Raw genomic sequence first — 16,789 nt, forward strand, 5'->3', positions numbered from 1 at the left:
GGTTTAGGTCAGACACTGTCTAAAATGTTCACAATGCGCTCATTAACATTTGGTTAGCATTCTGTATGGGATTTTACATGTACTTATTAGCATTGCTTACCTCCGGATTACACAGTACCAGTGGGGATTGAAAACAGCGCCCCTGTGTTCAGTGCCGGTATTACCGAATATCCCAGTATGGCACAAGGTTGGTATAAACATATCTGGATTCTGCCCAAGCCTAATTCTACCATCTTTTTCAAAGTGCACATGAGAATTCAGTAAGAAGGACCGCACATTGTTGCATCCTCGACTTGCATGTTCTTTTAATATTAATTACCATAATCAAAATGAGATTTCTGTCATTCTGAGCACCATGGGTGCCCGCCCTAACCAGGTTACGAACCCAATGCATATGTGTCCGGCAGATTTCTCAAATGTCCGGTAATTTAAAATGTTGCCGGTCAAATGTAAGGGCCACATTTTCCTAACGGAAACCCTGCTTTCAGCAGGACAATAACCAAAAACATAAGGCCAAATCTACACTGTACTTGCTTACCAAGAAGACAGTGAATGTTCCTGAGTGGCCGAGTTTTACTTAAATCTACTTGACAATCTATGGTAAGACCTGAAAATGGTTGTCTAGCAATGATCAACAACCATTTTGACAGAGCTTGAAGTATTTTGAAAATAATAAAACGGGCAAATGTTGCACAATCCAGGTGTGGAATGTTCTTAGAGACTTTCCCAGAAAGAATCACAGCTATAATCATCCCAACTGTGCTTCTACAAAATACTGACTCAGGGGTGTGGATATTTATGAAAATGAGATATTTCTATATTTCATTTTCAATAAATTAGCAAAAATGTCTAAAAACATGTTTTCACTTTGTCATTACGGGGTGTTGTGTGTAGATAGGTGAGATGAAATTGATCAATTTTGAATTCAGGCAGTAATACAACAAAATGTGAAATAAGTCAAGGGGTATGAATACTTTCTGAAGGCACTGTATCTGTCTGGATCAAGTGTCATTCTGTGACTTTGGCTAATACGCCTTTTTTAGTTCTGGTATCATTTTGGTATTGAGTATCGTGATTGTATCAAGTATTGTGATACTAAACCTGGTATCGTTATTGAAGTAAAAATGCAGGCATCGTGACAACACTAAGTCTATCTTGGCAGCATCTGTAGGTACTGCACAGCCAAACTCATTTTCAAATGGACAAAACGAAATGCTGGTCTAAAACAAGCAACCTCTCCTTGGGGCAGAGAGCTAGCTTTGGTGTATTCCACGTTTCTTTTTTCAGAAAGGCCGTTTGATTTCATCAATCTAGAATCCATTTGAAGCTGCAAAGGCCAACTGAGGCAAGTATTTGTTTTGATCTGGCAGACTTAAAATGCTAACGTTATTTTGACCAAAATGACTGGTGTGTAGAAATGACGAAACGCTGAAAGAATCGCAGCTATGGATGTGATCCATGTCTAATGCAGAGCAGCTGACTGTGCTGGTTCGATCTGGAGTGGACCGCGGCATGGTTGGAAAGTTGATTGAAACGGTTCCATTCGACGAGAGCAGCTCGCCAGAAAAGGAAAACTTGGCACAGGCCCTGCTTTTTCTTTGTGTGTTTTCAATTATCCGCCACCCCGTTTCAAAGGAAGTCACAAACACTCAACTTCAAGAAAGGCATCCACTTCAATGATTCCGATTCGGGGCTGAACTGTGTTACACAAAAAAAAGGGAGACAGCCTGCACCGATCACAATGAGGCCATTTTACATTCTCTGAAAAGGGACTGCGATGGTGGTGGCATTATAGCTTGTGATCTGTGGGTAGGAAAGGCTGATTTTCGTCTTAAAATGACAAATGGAAATGTCTCCCATGGAGTCTGACGACAGAAATGTTGGCTTACTTCTCCCGTTTGACTTAGACGGCCTTGGCATTCAAGGTTTCTGCCTACTCCATTTCAAGGGCTGTACATGCTATGAATGCAAGGCTGTATAAAAGCCCTGTGTGAGAGCCGGAGCTAGCCTTTTGCTGATGAAGAGGAATCGCTGTTCCACTGCAGCCAGGCAGGGGGAAGGCACTGCCCTTCCATTAGACGCGTGGGGTGGCCATTTGAGAGCACAGCGAGATTGGAACATAAGAGGCGAGCTTTGTCTGCCCAGTTTGCTGCCTAGTTTTCTGCAGTAATCAGAATGTTACTCAGGCATCTCGGAACAGATGGCTGGAAAACGAATGGTGGGTCTGATCTCTACACACAACCCCGGTCTTTGGATTACACACCCTGACAGAAGAGCGGAGGAGAGGGTGTCTGGACTGGAAGAGAAACACTAGTCAGAGGCTGTTCTAATGTGAGGGCTAACCCTACTAGATCACAAGGGAGATTTCAGATCAAAAGGTTCATTTCTTCTGAGGGCGTGTGCGTGTATGAGAGAGATAGTGTGTCCCTGCTACGCTGAGTTCAAGTGTGCTAGTGCTGGTGGGTGTGTGCCTAGGTTTATACTATTTTTGTCTGTCTCCCTGCTCCTCTGTGAGCAAAAATACAATTTCAGTGGTGTGAGCTAGTTATTGTTAGGCTCTGTTCTCAAAGCTATGGCTGTGGCTCTGTCTGATGGTGCAGGCCAGAGGTCTGTGAGGGACTGATTTATTCTTCCTGCTCCTGCAGCTTCTCATAATGCACCCACTCACACTTGCTGGCTTTCTGTCAGACTCTCACGCGCTACTGCAAGAACTGGTCTTGAACACCAGTCCCACAATGTTATTTTAGGCATACAGTACAAGTCAAAAGTTTACACACCTACTCATTTTTCTTTATTTTTACTATTTTCTACATTGTAGAATAATAGTGAAGACATCCCAACTATGAAATAACACATATGGAATCATGTAGCAACCAAGTGTTAAACAAATCAAAATATATTTTAGATTCTTCAACGTAGCCACCCTTTGCCTTGATGACAGCTATGCAAACTCTTGGCATTCTCTCAACCAGCTTCATGAGGTAGTCACCGGGAATGCATTTCAATTAACATGTGTGCCTTGTTAAAAGTACATTCGTGGCATTTATTTTCTTAATGTGTTAGAGCCAATCAGTTGTGACAAGTTAGGGGTGATATATAAAAGATAGCCCTATTTGGTAAAAGACCAAGTCCATATTATGACAAGAACAGCTCAAATAAGCAAAGAGAAACAATAGTCCATCATTACTTTAAGACATGAAGGTCAGTCAATGCGGAAAATGTCAAGAACTTTTAATGTTTCTTCAAGAGAAGTTGCAAAAACCATCAAGCGCTATGATGAAACTGGCTCTCATGAGGACCACCACAGGAAAGGGAGACCCAGAGTTACCTCTGCTGCGGATGATAAGTTCATTAGACGTACCAGCCTCAGAAATTACAGCCGAAATAAATGCTTCACAGAGTTCAAGTAACAGACACATCTCAACATCAACTGTTCAGAGGAGACTGTGTGAATCAGGCCTTCATGATTGGATTGCTGCAAAGAAACCACTACTAAAGGACACCAATAAGAAGAACAGACTTGCTTGGGCCAAGAAACACAAGCAGTGGACATTAGATCAGTGGAAATCTTTCCTTTGGTCTGATCAGACCAAATTTGAGATTTTTGGTTTCAACCGCCGTGTCTTTGTGAGACGCAGAGTGGATGAACGGATGATCTCTGCATTTATGGTTCCCAAAGTGAAGCATGGAGGAGGTGGTGTGATGGTGCTTTGCTAGTGACACGGTCTGTGACTTATTTAGAATTCAAGGCACAATTAGCCAGCATGGCTACCACAGCATACTCTAGCGATGCGCCTTCCCATGTGGTTTGCTCTTAGTTGGACTACCATTTGCTTTCCAACAGGACAATGACCCAACACACCTCCAGGCTGTGTAAGGGTTATTTGACAAAGAAGGCGAGTGATGGAGTGCTGGTTGAGAGAATGCCAAGAGTGTGCAAAGCTGTCACCAAGGCAAAGGGTGGCTACTTTGAAGAACCTAAAATATATTGTGATTTGTTTAACACTGTTTTGGTTACTACTAGAGGTCGACCGATTAATCGGAAAGGCCGATTAATTAGGGCCGATTTCAAGTTTTCATAACAATCGGAAATCGGTATTTTTTTTACACCTTTATTTAACTAAGCAAGTCAGTTAAGAACAAATTCTTATTTTCAATGACGGCCTAGGAACGGTGGGTTAACTGCCTTGTTCAGGGGCAGAACGACAGATTTTTACCTTGTCAGCTCAGGGATTCAATCTTGCAACCTTACGGTTAACTAGTCCAACGCTCTAACCACCTGCCTCACGAGGAGCCTGCCTGTTACGCGATTGCAGTAAGAAGCTAAGGTAAGTTGCTGGCTAGCATTAAACTTATCTTATAAAAAACAATCAATCAATCAATCAATCATAGTCACTAGTTATAACTACACATGGTTGATGATATTACTAGTTTATCTAGCGTGTCCTGCATTGCATATAATCGATGCAGTGCGCATTCGCGAAAAAGGACTGTCATTGCTCCAACGTGTACCTAACCATAAACATCAATGCCTTTCTTAAAATCAATACACAGAAGTATATATTTTTAAACCTGCATATTTAGCTAAAAGAAATCCAGGTTAGCAGGCAATATTAACCAGGTGAAATTGTGTCACTTCTCTTGCGTTCATTGCACGCAGAGTCAGGGTATATGCAACAGTTTGGGCCTCCTGGCTCGTTGCGAACTAATTTGCCAGAATTTTACGTAATTCAATGATGACATAACATTGAAGGTTGTGCAATGTAACAGGAATATTTAGACTTATGGATGCCACCCGTTAGATAAAATACGGAACGGTTCCGTATTTCACTGAAAGAAAAAACGTCTTATTTTCGAGATGATAGTTTCCAGATTCGACCATATTAATGACCTACGGCTAGTATTTCTGTGTGTTATTATGTTATAACTAAGTCTATGATTTGATAGAGCAGTCTGACTGAGCAGTGGTAGGCAGCAGCAGGCTCGTAAGCATTCATTCAAACAGCACTTTTGTGCGTTTTGCCAGCAGCTCTTCGCAATGCTTCAAGCATTGCGCTGTTTATGACTTCAAGCCTATCAACTCCCGAGATTAGGCTGGTGTAACCAATGTGAAATGGCTAGCTAGTTAGCGGGGTGCGTGCTAACAGCGTTTCAAACGTCACTCGCTCTGAGACTTGGAGTAGTTGTTCCCCTTGCTCTGCATGGGTAACGCTGCTTCGAGGGTGGCTGTTGTCGATGTGTTCCTGGTTCGAGCCCAGGTAGCGACGATGAGAGGGATGGAAGCTATACTGTTACACTGGCAATACTAAAGTGCCTATAAGAACATCCAATAGTCAAAGGTATATGAAATACAAATAATATAGAGAGAAATAGTCCTATAATTCCTATAATAACTACAACCTCAAACTTCTTACCTGGGAATATTGAAGACTCATGTTAAAAGGAACCACCAGCTTTCATATGTTCTCATTTTCTGAGCAAGGAACTTAAACGTTAGCTTTCTTACATGGCACATATTGCACTTTTACTTTCTTCTCCAACACTTTGTTTTTGCATTATTAAAACCAAATTGAACATGTTTCGTTATTTATTTGAGGCTAAATTGATTTGATTGATGTATTATATTAAGTTAAAATAAGTGTTCATTTAGTATTGTTGTAATTGTCATTATTACAAATAAATAAAAAAACATGTAAAAATCGTCCGATTAATCGGTATCGGCTTTTTTTGGTCAACCAATAATCGGTATCGGCTTTTTTTGGTCAACCAATAATCGGTATCGGCTTTTTTTTGGTCAACCAATAATCGGTATCGGCTTTTTTTGGTCAACCAATAATCGGTATCGGCTTTTTTTGGTCAACCAATAATCGGTATCGGCTTTTTTTGGTCAACCAATAATCGGTATCGGCTTTTTTTGGTCAACCAATAATCGGTATCGGCTTTTTTTGGTCAACCAATAATCGGTATCGGCTTTTTTTGGTCAACCAATAATCGGTATCGGCTTTTTTTGGTCAACCAATAATCGGTATCGGCTTTTTTTGGTCAACCAATAATCGGTATCGGCTTTTTTTGGTCAACCAATAATCGGTATCGGCGTTGAAAATCATAATCGGTCGACCTCTAGTTACTACATGATGTGCTATTTCATAGTTTTGATATCTTCACTATTATTCTTCAATGTCAAAAATAGTAAAAATAAATAAAAACCCTTGAATGAGTAGGTGTCCAAACTTTTGAATGGTACTGTATGTGACACAGTTCACGTGCCAGCCATGGTCCGAGCAATTTTGCACCCTATAAGCAATATCAAAGTGTGCAAAAATAATACGTTCACAAATACTCTGAGGAACAACAAACATATTTTAATCTCAAAATTGTCTGCCTGACCGCCCACTCCCAAACGCATCATGAAAAATGACCACCCCGCCGCAATGATCTCTGTCAGGTCCCAAAAGAGATCATTGCGGCGGGGTTGACATTTTTCATGATGCAGGCCTCTCGTGCAGGCATGCACTCCACTGGAGCTCTGCTATGTGGCGTTACTGTGGAGAAGGAAACGAGGGTTGTGGTACAGCACCACCTTTCCCCGTCTGGGTCACATAGAAAATACACGCACGTACACAATGGCTGACTACTAGAGTTTAAACCCAGAACCCGTATTCCGATAAGGTCGCCAGAATGCAGAGAAAACAGAGAAAGATTGCAAAACTGGTCCCCCCGGTCACTTAATAGGATGGATCCAGAGAAACGGACACGGAAATGGGAGAGAGTCCAAGTTTTGTCTCTCCCTGCGCCACCCCTCCTCCCAGTTTGCACAGCCCTGACTAACCCTGAGTTGTAATACAATAGCACCAGTCATAAGTCACCATGGGCAGTGAGAGAGGGAAAGAGAAATGTAAAAAAAAAATGAAACTATCGAGAAGAGAAGGGCTGCTCCCAGGTGCACAGGAGACCTCCTGTCACGCTATAAAGCCCTGGATTTGACTGTGAGAGCGCTGGAGCCTGACATTTCACAGGCGCTGCTTACACCCAGACACATTCCCTACAGAATACTCCACACTCGAGAGAAAGGAGAGAAGTGGGAAAAAAAAGAGAGAGAAAGAGATCCAAAAATACCTATTCATTAAAACCACTGCTCCAGGAGTTAATTCAAGGAGTGAAAATATAGACAGTCTAATAAAGACTGGATGAGAAACCTGAGCCCTGACTGACTATCAATCAAACTTGGCAGCGGGATAAGAAAGTAAAATTGTTTGAAATGAGTCTAAATAAATCATGTCTGGATTCACTGCTGAGCGAGGAATGCTAGAAAGCTTTAAACCCCTTGTGCATACAGCACCTTCGCTACAGTAGAGTCCATTGATCTCCACGCAGGTTGCGGTAACTGGCAGTGAGGAAGGTGTCTGGTGCAGATTCAAAATGACGGCTCATTCTTTGTGAGCTTGGCATTTAGCTGGGAAATGACAGAAACCGCTTGCATGGCTAATTAATGAGGAGGTAGCCTATTGGCAACAGAAGCTCACTTGACTTCCAGAAATTAACTTCAACTCCTGAACTTTAAGGAAAGGCCAACTACCACAGGCCACAGTACATTTTAAATGCCCTGTTTAGAGCATTGTGCAAGCAAATGCAGACATTTTGTGGTAGAATGATCCCCATTTTACGGCAGGGCGCTTAGTAGGAAAAAGTGTAATTACGTAAGTGATGAGGTTTTTATGACAGCCTATATTGTCTAAAGAGATGAGACAGACTGTAGACAACCAGGAGACATTAAAATAAATCGGCAAAAGCGGATTACGAGGGATTTCAAAAAGAGAGTCTCTCATTCACCTCAAGTAATTCCATCTCTGACACAGTGGAAACATGCAATCACCATCACTGAGGTTTAATGCCTGTATAGGGCACTGCAAATTCCCTGTGTTGTCCAAACAGGAAAGGCATGTGAAGGTCATGACTGTAGAATGGGTGCTGCTAGCCAGTGTCAGCTGCTGACGACTACGTAATGTCAGAAATGGCCTATTGATGAGATCTTAAGGGCCACACTGGATGATACCATGTTTTTTGCTAAAGAATAATGTAATTTTAATGCGACCAAGCCTTAAATGTGTCTAAACAAAGGATGACTTATTGACCCTAGACAGACGACAGATATCTTGTCCTTTAGTCGCAGGATTTCCTGGCCTGCCGGCATGATCCTCACAGAGGGAGTAAACTGCTGCCTCTCCTCCTCCCCCACCCAAGACAGACACAGCGAGAATGAGTTGAACTGAATGCCCCCTACCATTGAATGATAGAGGTTGAAAATGGAGCAAGATGACACATGAAACCTCCCGCCACAGAGTTCAGCACTCCCCAAGCTCCAAAGATAAGCAGAAAACCCCCTCAATGGAATACAGATGGATGTCCTATTCTATACAGCAGAAGCAGCTATCACACAGCTCATAGCAAATGAAACTTTGATACCTTTTCCTGTCGATCTTACCAAGTTCCATCCGATGAAGACTTTGAAAAGCATACTATCAAGATGACATGGAGAAGAGTGGCCAGTAATTATGTCTAATGGGTAACTCTACCCTGAAAGTGTCCCCCAGCTGACTAACTGTAGGCTGGAAAATGCTAAAGCTCTTCGACACTCCCCCCCCCCCCCCAAAATCTGCTGCCAGAACAAGACATCCAACACTGCCCCTTGAGCTTCACTTTTGTCTCAGCGTATGGCGGTGACATATGGCTGACAGTTGGAACTGATCTCCTGGTGCAAAGCCTCTTCTAGAGATGGCTTGTCAATACTCTCCAGCGTGTCTGTCAGAAACCTTATCAGAGCAGCAGCACTCAGGTATGTCACATCTTTGGCATCCGACATGCTGAAGCCTTCCACCACCCCCTCCCCCCGCTATGTCAACAAGCAACTTGTGTAAAAACAAGGCTGCCCATTTGAGTGCCTGAGAACATCTTCTAGACGGTTCGAAAACGGGGGCCTGGGTTACTGCGCAGGCCTTTTACGAATGGCAGTGAAGGCTCTGAGCAGTAACCCATTGTTGAAATGACTGGCATACATAAAAGGACAGGCATCTGCAATATGTAGTGGTACAGACTGACGCTTATGTTGGGTCTTGCATAACATACTTCACTTGTTTCTGGGCTATGGGGTGAGTACAGCAGCGTGAAAGTCCCCTGAGGAGCCATTAGTGTTAAGATGGAGCCTCATGCACTACTTAACACACCCATCAAATTCAGTGATTACATGAGAGGTTTCGAGACAGTACAAAGCTCTTATCCCCCACACAGAGAACCAGATTACGTCTGTAGCTCACTCAATTTGAAAGCAAAGTGCTACATTAAAACGTAATAAATCACTTGTCAAGGCGAGCTAGATATGCTAATATTCCAGCAGCAAACAAACAGACAGCATCTGCTGTAGTTCAAAGCAGTTGACTTAACAGCAGCCAAGCGCAAAATCGAAGACAAGACAGCTTGTTACTTACCTTTTCACTTTTCACTTTCTTCAGGTTTCTGCATTCACTGTTGTCCATCTCTTCTGGATCACTTTTAATGGCTAACGGCGGTACAACAATCCCTGTGGAATCCAGGGCGATATTCCCAAGTGGTTCGGCCACAGCCAAGTCTGTATTTTGCGTACCCTCAAATGGGACGCTACGAGGGCCCCCCAAAGGCAGATTTGGGGCACCTAACTCCTTCTCAGTATTAGCCATTCCTGTAGCCACAACTTCACTTTTCTCCTTCTTACTTTTCCCAGAGCCCACCTCCTTGTCTTTCTTTCCACTAGGAACATTACGGGAGGCTTTGCTGCTTTTCTCAGCACCCTTTCCAGAGTTGGTGTTTGTTGTGGGACCTGTGCCAATGCCGGGTCCCGTGACCTCGCCCTGGGTTCGCACCTGGGCCTCTTTCTTTGCCCCGTCTGTAACCGAGGCCTTGCTACTTTCCTTTGAGTTCTTACTTCGCTTGGATTTGGGTTTACTCTCTTTACCTTGAGCAGCGGGTATGGGGCTAACAAATTTTATGTTGTCGGGTAGAGCTGCTACAGCGCTGGGAGGGGCAGCCATGCCCCCACCGTCTTTAGTGCCAGACATCTCAAGTTTGTCCTTTTCTAGGTCTGCGTCAAGGTCAATGATCAGATTGCCAACACCTATATCCCATTCGTCACCGCTGTCATAAGTGTCCACCGCATTAGAGTCCACACCTTTCCCGCCTGCAGTGCCACTGCTTAGGGACATCTTAGTGCCAGCGGCCCAGGCGCGCCACAGTTAAGTCTGACCTTCTCAGACTACTGGAGGCAGTGGGAGAAGGGTTACAGCAGCTTTAGGGTCTTCTCGGTATCCCCTTCCCAGTAACCCACATTGTTGCACTGTAAAGAGAAGAGAAAATGTGTGAGAATTCTGCAGTCAGAAGCTCTTAACATACCAAGATAAACAATAATGAGATCATTAGAGATTCGAATCATGCCACACAGGAAAGTATAGCAGGAAGAAAATCAGGGCTTGACATTAACCTTTGAGGCCACTTGTCCCCCCCCCCCAAAAGGTCTGTAACACCATTATTACAACCTAAAATGCATTACTATCTTTTTTACCATAGAGAATCAGAAGAAAATGTAGGTTACACTGTGTCTATTGGCTTCTTTGCATATTCAAGCCAGTCTCAAAATACAACACTCCTTTCTAGGCTCTCTTGGTAGGATGGTTGGCCCACCTTGGTAGGCTATAAAATATTGCAACACAACTAAATACTTTTTATGTCTTTATAAAACCATTCCCTACAGGGCTCGAAATTAAGGGCGTCCCATCGTCCCTGGGACGATAAAAAATATATCTACGGTTCAAAACCGACTGTTCTAGGACCACAGACCAAAATTCATACAACCACTGCACATTAAAAAACATTTTTAAAAAGCAATGAGGCTGATGCAACAGATCTGACCATTTACCTTAATGTTGACAACGTTTTATTTCTTCATATTATAAGCTCAACAATGTGCATATGGCTGTAGGCTATACACAAATGTTCCAATTACAATTGGTGGTAAAACCCAGTTCTCAAAAGCGCACCGCACGTGTGATCGGTTTCATGTGACATAGATGAAAATATCCATTAGATATTAAGAAATAAGTGGCGCTCTTCTACACCTGCATTGCTTGCTGTTTGGGGTTTTAGGCTGGGTTTCTGTACAGCACTTTGAGATATCAGCTGATGTAAGAAGGGCTATATAAATACATTTGATTTGATTAAACATGCATCAACTTGCATGGGTTAGGGATGGATTGAAATGTACACAATGGATACCGGCAGGAAAATGGGGGTCATGCTTTTTCAATTCCAGTCCAGGGGAAGGTTTAATATTGTTTCAATCTAGTCCAGGGGAGGGTCATGTCATTTGTAATTGATGAAATGTCAGTATTTATCAGTGTTTTAGAATTAGTTGCTCATTAGGCTACATAGATGTGTGCCCGATGCCGACCCTCATCTCTGATTCTCCGCTGGGCGCGCAATACCAAGTGCACCTATAGGCTATTTAGTGGGGTCTCAAATAATCCATAGCCTATAGGCTAGCGTTTCCCAAACTGCACCTTTTGGTTTTTTGTCCTAGCAGTACACAGCTGATTCAAATAATGAACTCATCAACAAGCTTGGATTATTTGAATCAGCTGTGTAGTGTTAGGGAAAAATGCAAAACTTGCACCCTTCAGGTCCCCAGGACCGAGTTTGGTGAAACACTGCTATAGGCTTCGAAGTTCATGCTTGGAGAAGCACAGAGCAAAGTTATATTTCTAAGATAGTTTTATTTACACCATCCCAGCAGCTAAGCTTCATTAATACTGCAATGGATATTGCAACCCTGAGCCCTGGCCTGCTCTTGCTGATCAAATACTTTTTTTGTGTGCTGCCTAACCAATGGCCGTAACACAATCGATTGGAAATGGTGCTGAAAGTAAGCAAATTCCAGGAGGCATAATTCATTTAAATCGTCTTCATTTTAATTAGACTTTACTAACAACAAGAGGGCTTTGTGTTGGAAGCCTATTTGTCCCCATTTAAGAACTAAGAGGTAGTCCTACCTGTTTGACAGACAAAATGAGGCTATAGGCTGCTTTATCCATAGATTTGTCGGTCATTTCCTCCATTCACCTTGCAATGTTTTTGATGGGGTATGAGAGGGTATGCCAGAGGCTGAGCTACAACCTACTATAGCGGGGAGACAATTCTTTTTACTTTGCTTGGGAAGTAATCAAATTCTTTCACCATCAATTGATTAAGCTAATCACTTTCTGTCCAATAGAAGATGTTTAAACCCAGACAGCTTTTAGGGAAACACTTGTGACCTTCTCTCGTTGGGTTCAGCCACGGAAGAAGAGTAGCCAGCAGTTAAAGCTTACTTTTTCCTGTGTCAGTAGGCCTACTCTGTCTGGGGTGGAAAGGTAGGCCTACTCTGTCTGGGGTGGAAAGGTAGGCCTACCCTGTCTGGGGTGGAAAGGTATGCCAAATTTTTTTAAAGTACCATGATCAGATTCCTAATGACGTCTCAGATTGCAAATAATTTAAACAGGGACAGCTTCGTCGCAAACAACACACTGATTTGACAAATATGATAAGATGAACACATAGGCCTCTCTCTCTGTCCATTTTTAGCCAGTAATTTAGGTAATTTGTGTGGTATAAAAAAAAATATGATTCAGCTAATATGTAAAATAATGTAGAATTGCTTGAAACTTTTATAAAAGGCAATTTTTTTCCCTCAATAATTGATTTGACAACCAAGGTAAGGCATGCTTCATAAAATGACATAAAAAGTCTACGTTTTAAACAATTAAATGTATGGTTAAATAGTTTCTAAATGCTGACCACCGCGGCTCAGATTCAAGGTCGATGATGTGCGGTGCGCAATATTTATGTAATTAAAAGTCTCATTTAAGTTTGTCTACATTTTCTGGCGCATCCCTCATGTTAGCATCGGTTTGGACATGAGTCTGTAACCAATATGCAAGTAGGCTTTTTCATTTATGTAGCCTACATGAAAAATAGATTTTAATATTATTCCATGTTAGCCACTCTGATCCAATTCTTATCAGAATAATTGTTTGATATTGTGATGTGATGATTTAAAAAAAAAAATTACTTATCCATTCATAAAACTTAAATCTATATTCTTCTTGACCGACTTTTTCTTCCCCCAGACATCAGGACAAGCGTTCATTTCGAGCCCTGGAAAGTATCCACTTTCAGAAAGTATTGTAGACATTTGCCAAACCTCCAAATCACATTCAGACAATGTTAACATACAGAGAATCTGTAGAATAGGAGAATAGAAAGATTCAGAACTTTTGTGAAACATCACAGCACAGTTGAAAAATATATGGCAGAGCTGGAAATCAAAACTGGATGGTGTTCAGGGATAGATGGGAGGTAGCTGAAGGCTGGGACCAAAAATAAACAAACGATAACTCATGTAAAATATACTGTGTCCGTAAAAAGTATGAAGTATATATAAGCTGGAAGTAGAATCCTAAGTATTGTTTTCCATTAGTTTACTCCAATTAGGGAAGAGGTGGTAAGGTTAGGGGAAAAGAATAAAGAAATAAAATGCATAAACAATATATACAGTACAAGTCAAAAGTTTGGACACACCTACTTATTCAAGGGTCTTTATTTTTGGAATGACATGGAATCATGTCATTACTTAGTCAAGGGTCTTTATCATGATCACATTGAATCATGTAGCAACCACAAAAGTGTTAAACAAATCTAATCATATTTTATATGTGATTATTCAAAGTTGCTCCCCTCTACCTTGATGACAGCTTTGCAAACTCTTGGCATTCTCTCAACCAGCTTCATGAGGTAAACACCTGGAATGCATTTCAATTAACAGGTGTGCCTTGTTAAAAGTACATTTGTGGAATTTCTTTCCTTAACTTCTTGCAACTATAGGGGGTGCTGTTCTGCATTAGCATATTTTGGTCTCCAAATTAAACGGCCTATTGCTCAATTCTTGATCGTACAATATGCATATCCTTACTAATATTGGATAGAAAACACTGCCTAGTTTCTAAAACCGTTTTAATTATGTCTGTGGGTGACCCAGAACGCCCTCTACAGCAAAAATCCTGACATGACTTGCGAAGGTCTGAGAATTATCCTCTGATCTGGGTTCAGTTTTAAAGCCTGTGTATATCCTATGGCTGGAATTGAACTGCACCCGCCTTCCCCTGGATGTCAGTAACCAATGAGAAGTGGAATGGTCTGTTTGCGTAGCTGTCCGAGGTTATAAAGCCGGATGGAACGAGAGTACCTTTCTTTGTCTCGTTCGTCATGGCGCAGGGCAAGAACTCAGGATGAAATTTTGGAACGCTCAGCTATCGACCAGAGATGTATCCGTCTGTAATTTAATTAAATATAGGTGTTAGAAACATCATAACGATGTTATTTGAAACCGATTTATATCAGTTTATGCGAGTATAGTGCTATTTTTCTGAATTTCCTTTGTATCTAGTTTGAGGATTTGGACATGTGTGTGCGACATAGCTAATGGTAGCAGCTAGTTCCAAAGGTGAAGAGGACGTTTTACAACAAAGCAACTATTCTTTTGAAGAAAAGACACATTGCCCAAGATACTGATGGAAGCTCGTCCAAAAGTAGGAACTATTTATGATGTTATTATGTATTTATGTGGAAAAATGTCATAGTGTTTGCGCGCCACTTTTGCAGGCACTGGTCTGGCTGCAACGCACACTATATGTCTAGTAACGTTAATTTAAAAAATCTAACATAGCGATTGCATTAAGAACTAATTTATCTTTCGATTGTTGTCCAACTTATATTTTTTAGTCAAGTTTATGAATAGTATTTTTATAAGAATAGGCGCTAATCCAAAATGGCGCCGGCCAGAATACATGCAATGTTTGTAGTGATTATAGTATAACCACGATTTGTGCTGCTAAATATCCACATTTTCGAACAAAAGCTATATGCATTGTGTAATATGATGTTACAGGTCTGTCATCTGATGAGGTATATCAAGGTTAGTCAAATTATATATCTTTTGTTGGGTTGTTACGATCGCTAACATTTACAGCTGGTAAATGCGGTTGTGATTCTGGCTATTGTGGTACGCTCATATAATGCTATATTGTGTTTTCGCTGTAAAACACTTAGAAAATCTGAAATATTCTCTGGATTCACAAGATCTGTGTCTTTCGATTGCTGTAGGCTGTCTATTTTTCTGAAGTGTTTTAGGATGATTCTTTTGGTAATTGACGTCGGTCTCAGTAATTATTCCGGCTGCTTCCAACGCTATTTCAGATTGCAGCTGCAATGTAGAACTGTGATTTCTACCTGAAATATGCACTTTTTTCTAACAAAAACTATCCTATACCATGAATATGTTATCAGACTGTCATCTGAAGAGTTTTTTTCTTGGTTAGTGGCTATCAATATCTTAGTTTAGCCGAATTGGTGATAGCACCTGAAGTAGTAAGAAACTGATGGAGTTAGAAAAGTGGTGTATTTTGCTAACGTGTTTAGCTAATAGATTTACATATTTTGTCTTCCCTGTAAAACATTTAAAAAATCTGAAATGGTGGCTTTATTCACAAGATCTGTATCTTTCATCTGGTGTCTTGGACTTGTGATTTAATGCTATTTAGATGCTACTATCTACTTGTGAAGCTATGCTAGCTATGCTAATCAGTGTGTGGGGGGGTGGGGGGGATCCCGGATCCGGGTTTCAGAGGCAGTAGAAGTTAATGCATTTCGTCCAATCAGTTGTGTTGTGACAAGGTAGAGGTGGTATACAAAAGATAGCCCTATTTGGTAAAACTCCAAGTCCATATTATGGCAAAAACAGCTCAAATAAGCATCATTACTTTAAGACATGAAGGTCAGTCAATTAGGAACATTTCAAGAACTTTGAAAGTTTCTTCAAGTGCAGTTGCAAAAACCATCAAGCGCTATGGTGAAACTGGCTCTCATGAGGACCGCCACAGGAAAGGAAGACCCAGAGTTACCTCTGCTGCAGAGGATAAGTTCATTAGTTACCAGCCTCAGAAATTACAGCCGAAATAAATGCTTCAGAGTTCAAGTAACAGACACATCTCAACATCAACAGTTCAGAGGAGACTGTGTGAATTAGGCCTTCATGGTCAAATTGCTGCAAAGAAACCACTACTAAAAGGACACCAATAATAAGAAGAGACTTGCTTCGGCCAAGAAACACGAGCAATGGACAATAGACTGGTGGAAATCTGTTGTTTGGTCTGATGACTCCAAATGTGAGATTTTTGGTTCCAACCGCCGTGTCTTTGTGAGACGCAGAGTAGGTGAATGGATGATCTCTGCATGTGTGGTTCCCACATTGAAGCATGGAGGTGGTGTGATGTTGCTTTGCTGGTGACACTGTCAGTGATTTATTTAGAATTTAAGGCACTCTTAACCAGCATGGCTACCACAGCATTCTGCAGCAATACACCATACCATCTGGTTTGCGCTTAGAGGGACTAGCATTTGTTTTTCAACAGGACAATGACCCAACACACCTCCAGGCTGTGTAAGGGCTATTTGACCAAGAAGGAGAGTGATGAGTGCTGCATCAGATGACCTGGCCTCCACAATCACCCAAACTCAACCCAATTGAGATGGTTTGGGATGAGTTGGCCGAAGAGTGAATGAAGGAACAGCAGCCAACAAGTGCTCAGCATATGTGGGAAGAGAATGCCAAGAGTTGTCATCAAAGCTGTCATCAAGGCAAAGGGTGGCTACTTTGAAGAATCTAAAATATATT

General features: G+C 41.6%; 1 protein-coding gene across 1 annotated transcript in view; it reads right to left on the reverse strand.

The window, feature by feature from the left end:
- Positions 1-16,789, reverse strand: part of znf609a (zinc finger protein 609a) — a 173,963-nt gene that overhangs the window by 89,215 nt on the left and 67,959 nt on the right. Inside the window, exon 2 of the mRNA XM_055934815.1 lies at positions 9,483-10,363. Within this exon, the coding sequence (XP_055790790.1) occupies positions 9,483-10,232 (750 nt within the window). The 5' untranslated portion in view covers positions 10,233-10,363. The remainder of the gene's footprint in view (positions 1-9,482; positions 10,364-16,789) is intronic.

Source organism: Salvelinus fontinalis, chromosome 9 (genome assembly GCF_029448725.1).
Source record: "Salvelinus fontinalis isolate EN_2023a chromosome 9, ASM2944872v1, whole genome shotgun sequence".
Classification (NCBI taxonomy): Eukaryota; Metazoa; Chordata; class Actinopteri; order Salmoniformes; family Salmonidae; genus Salvelinus; species Salvelinus fontinalis.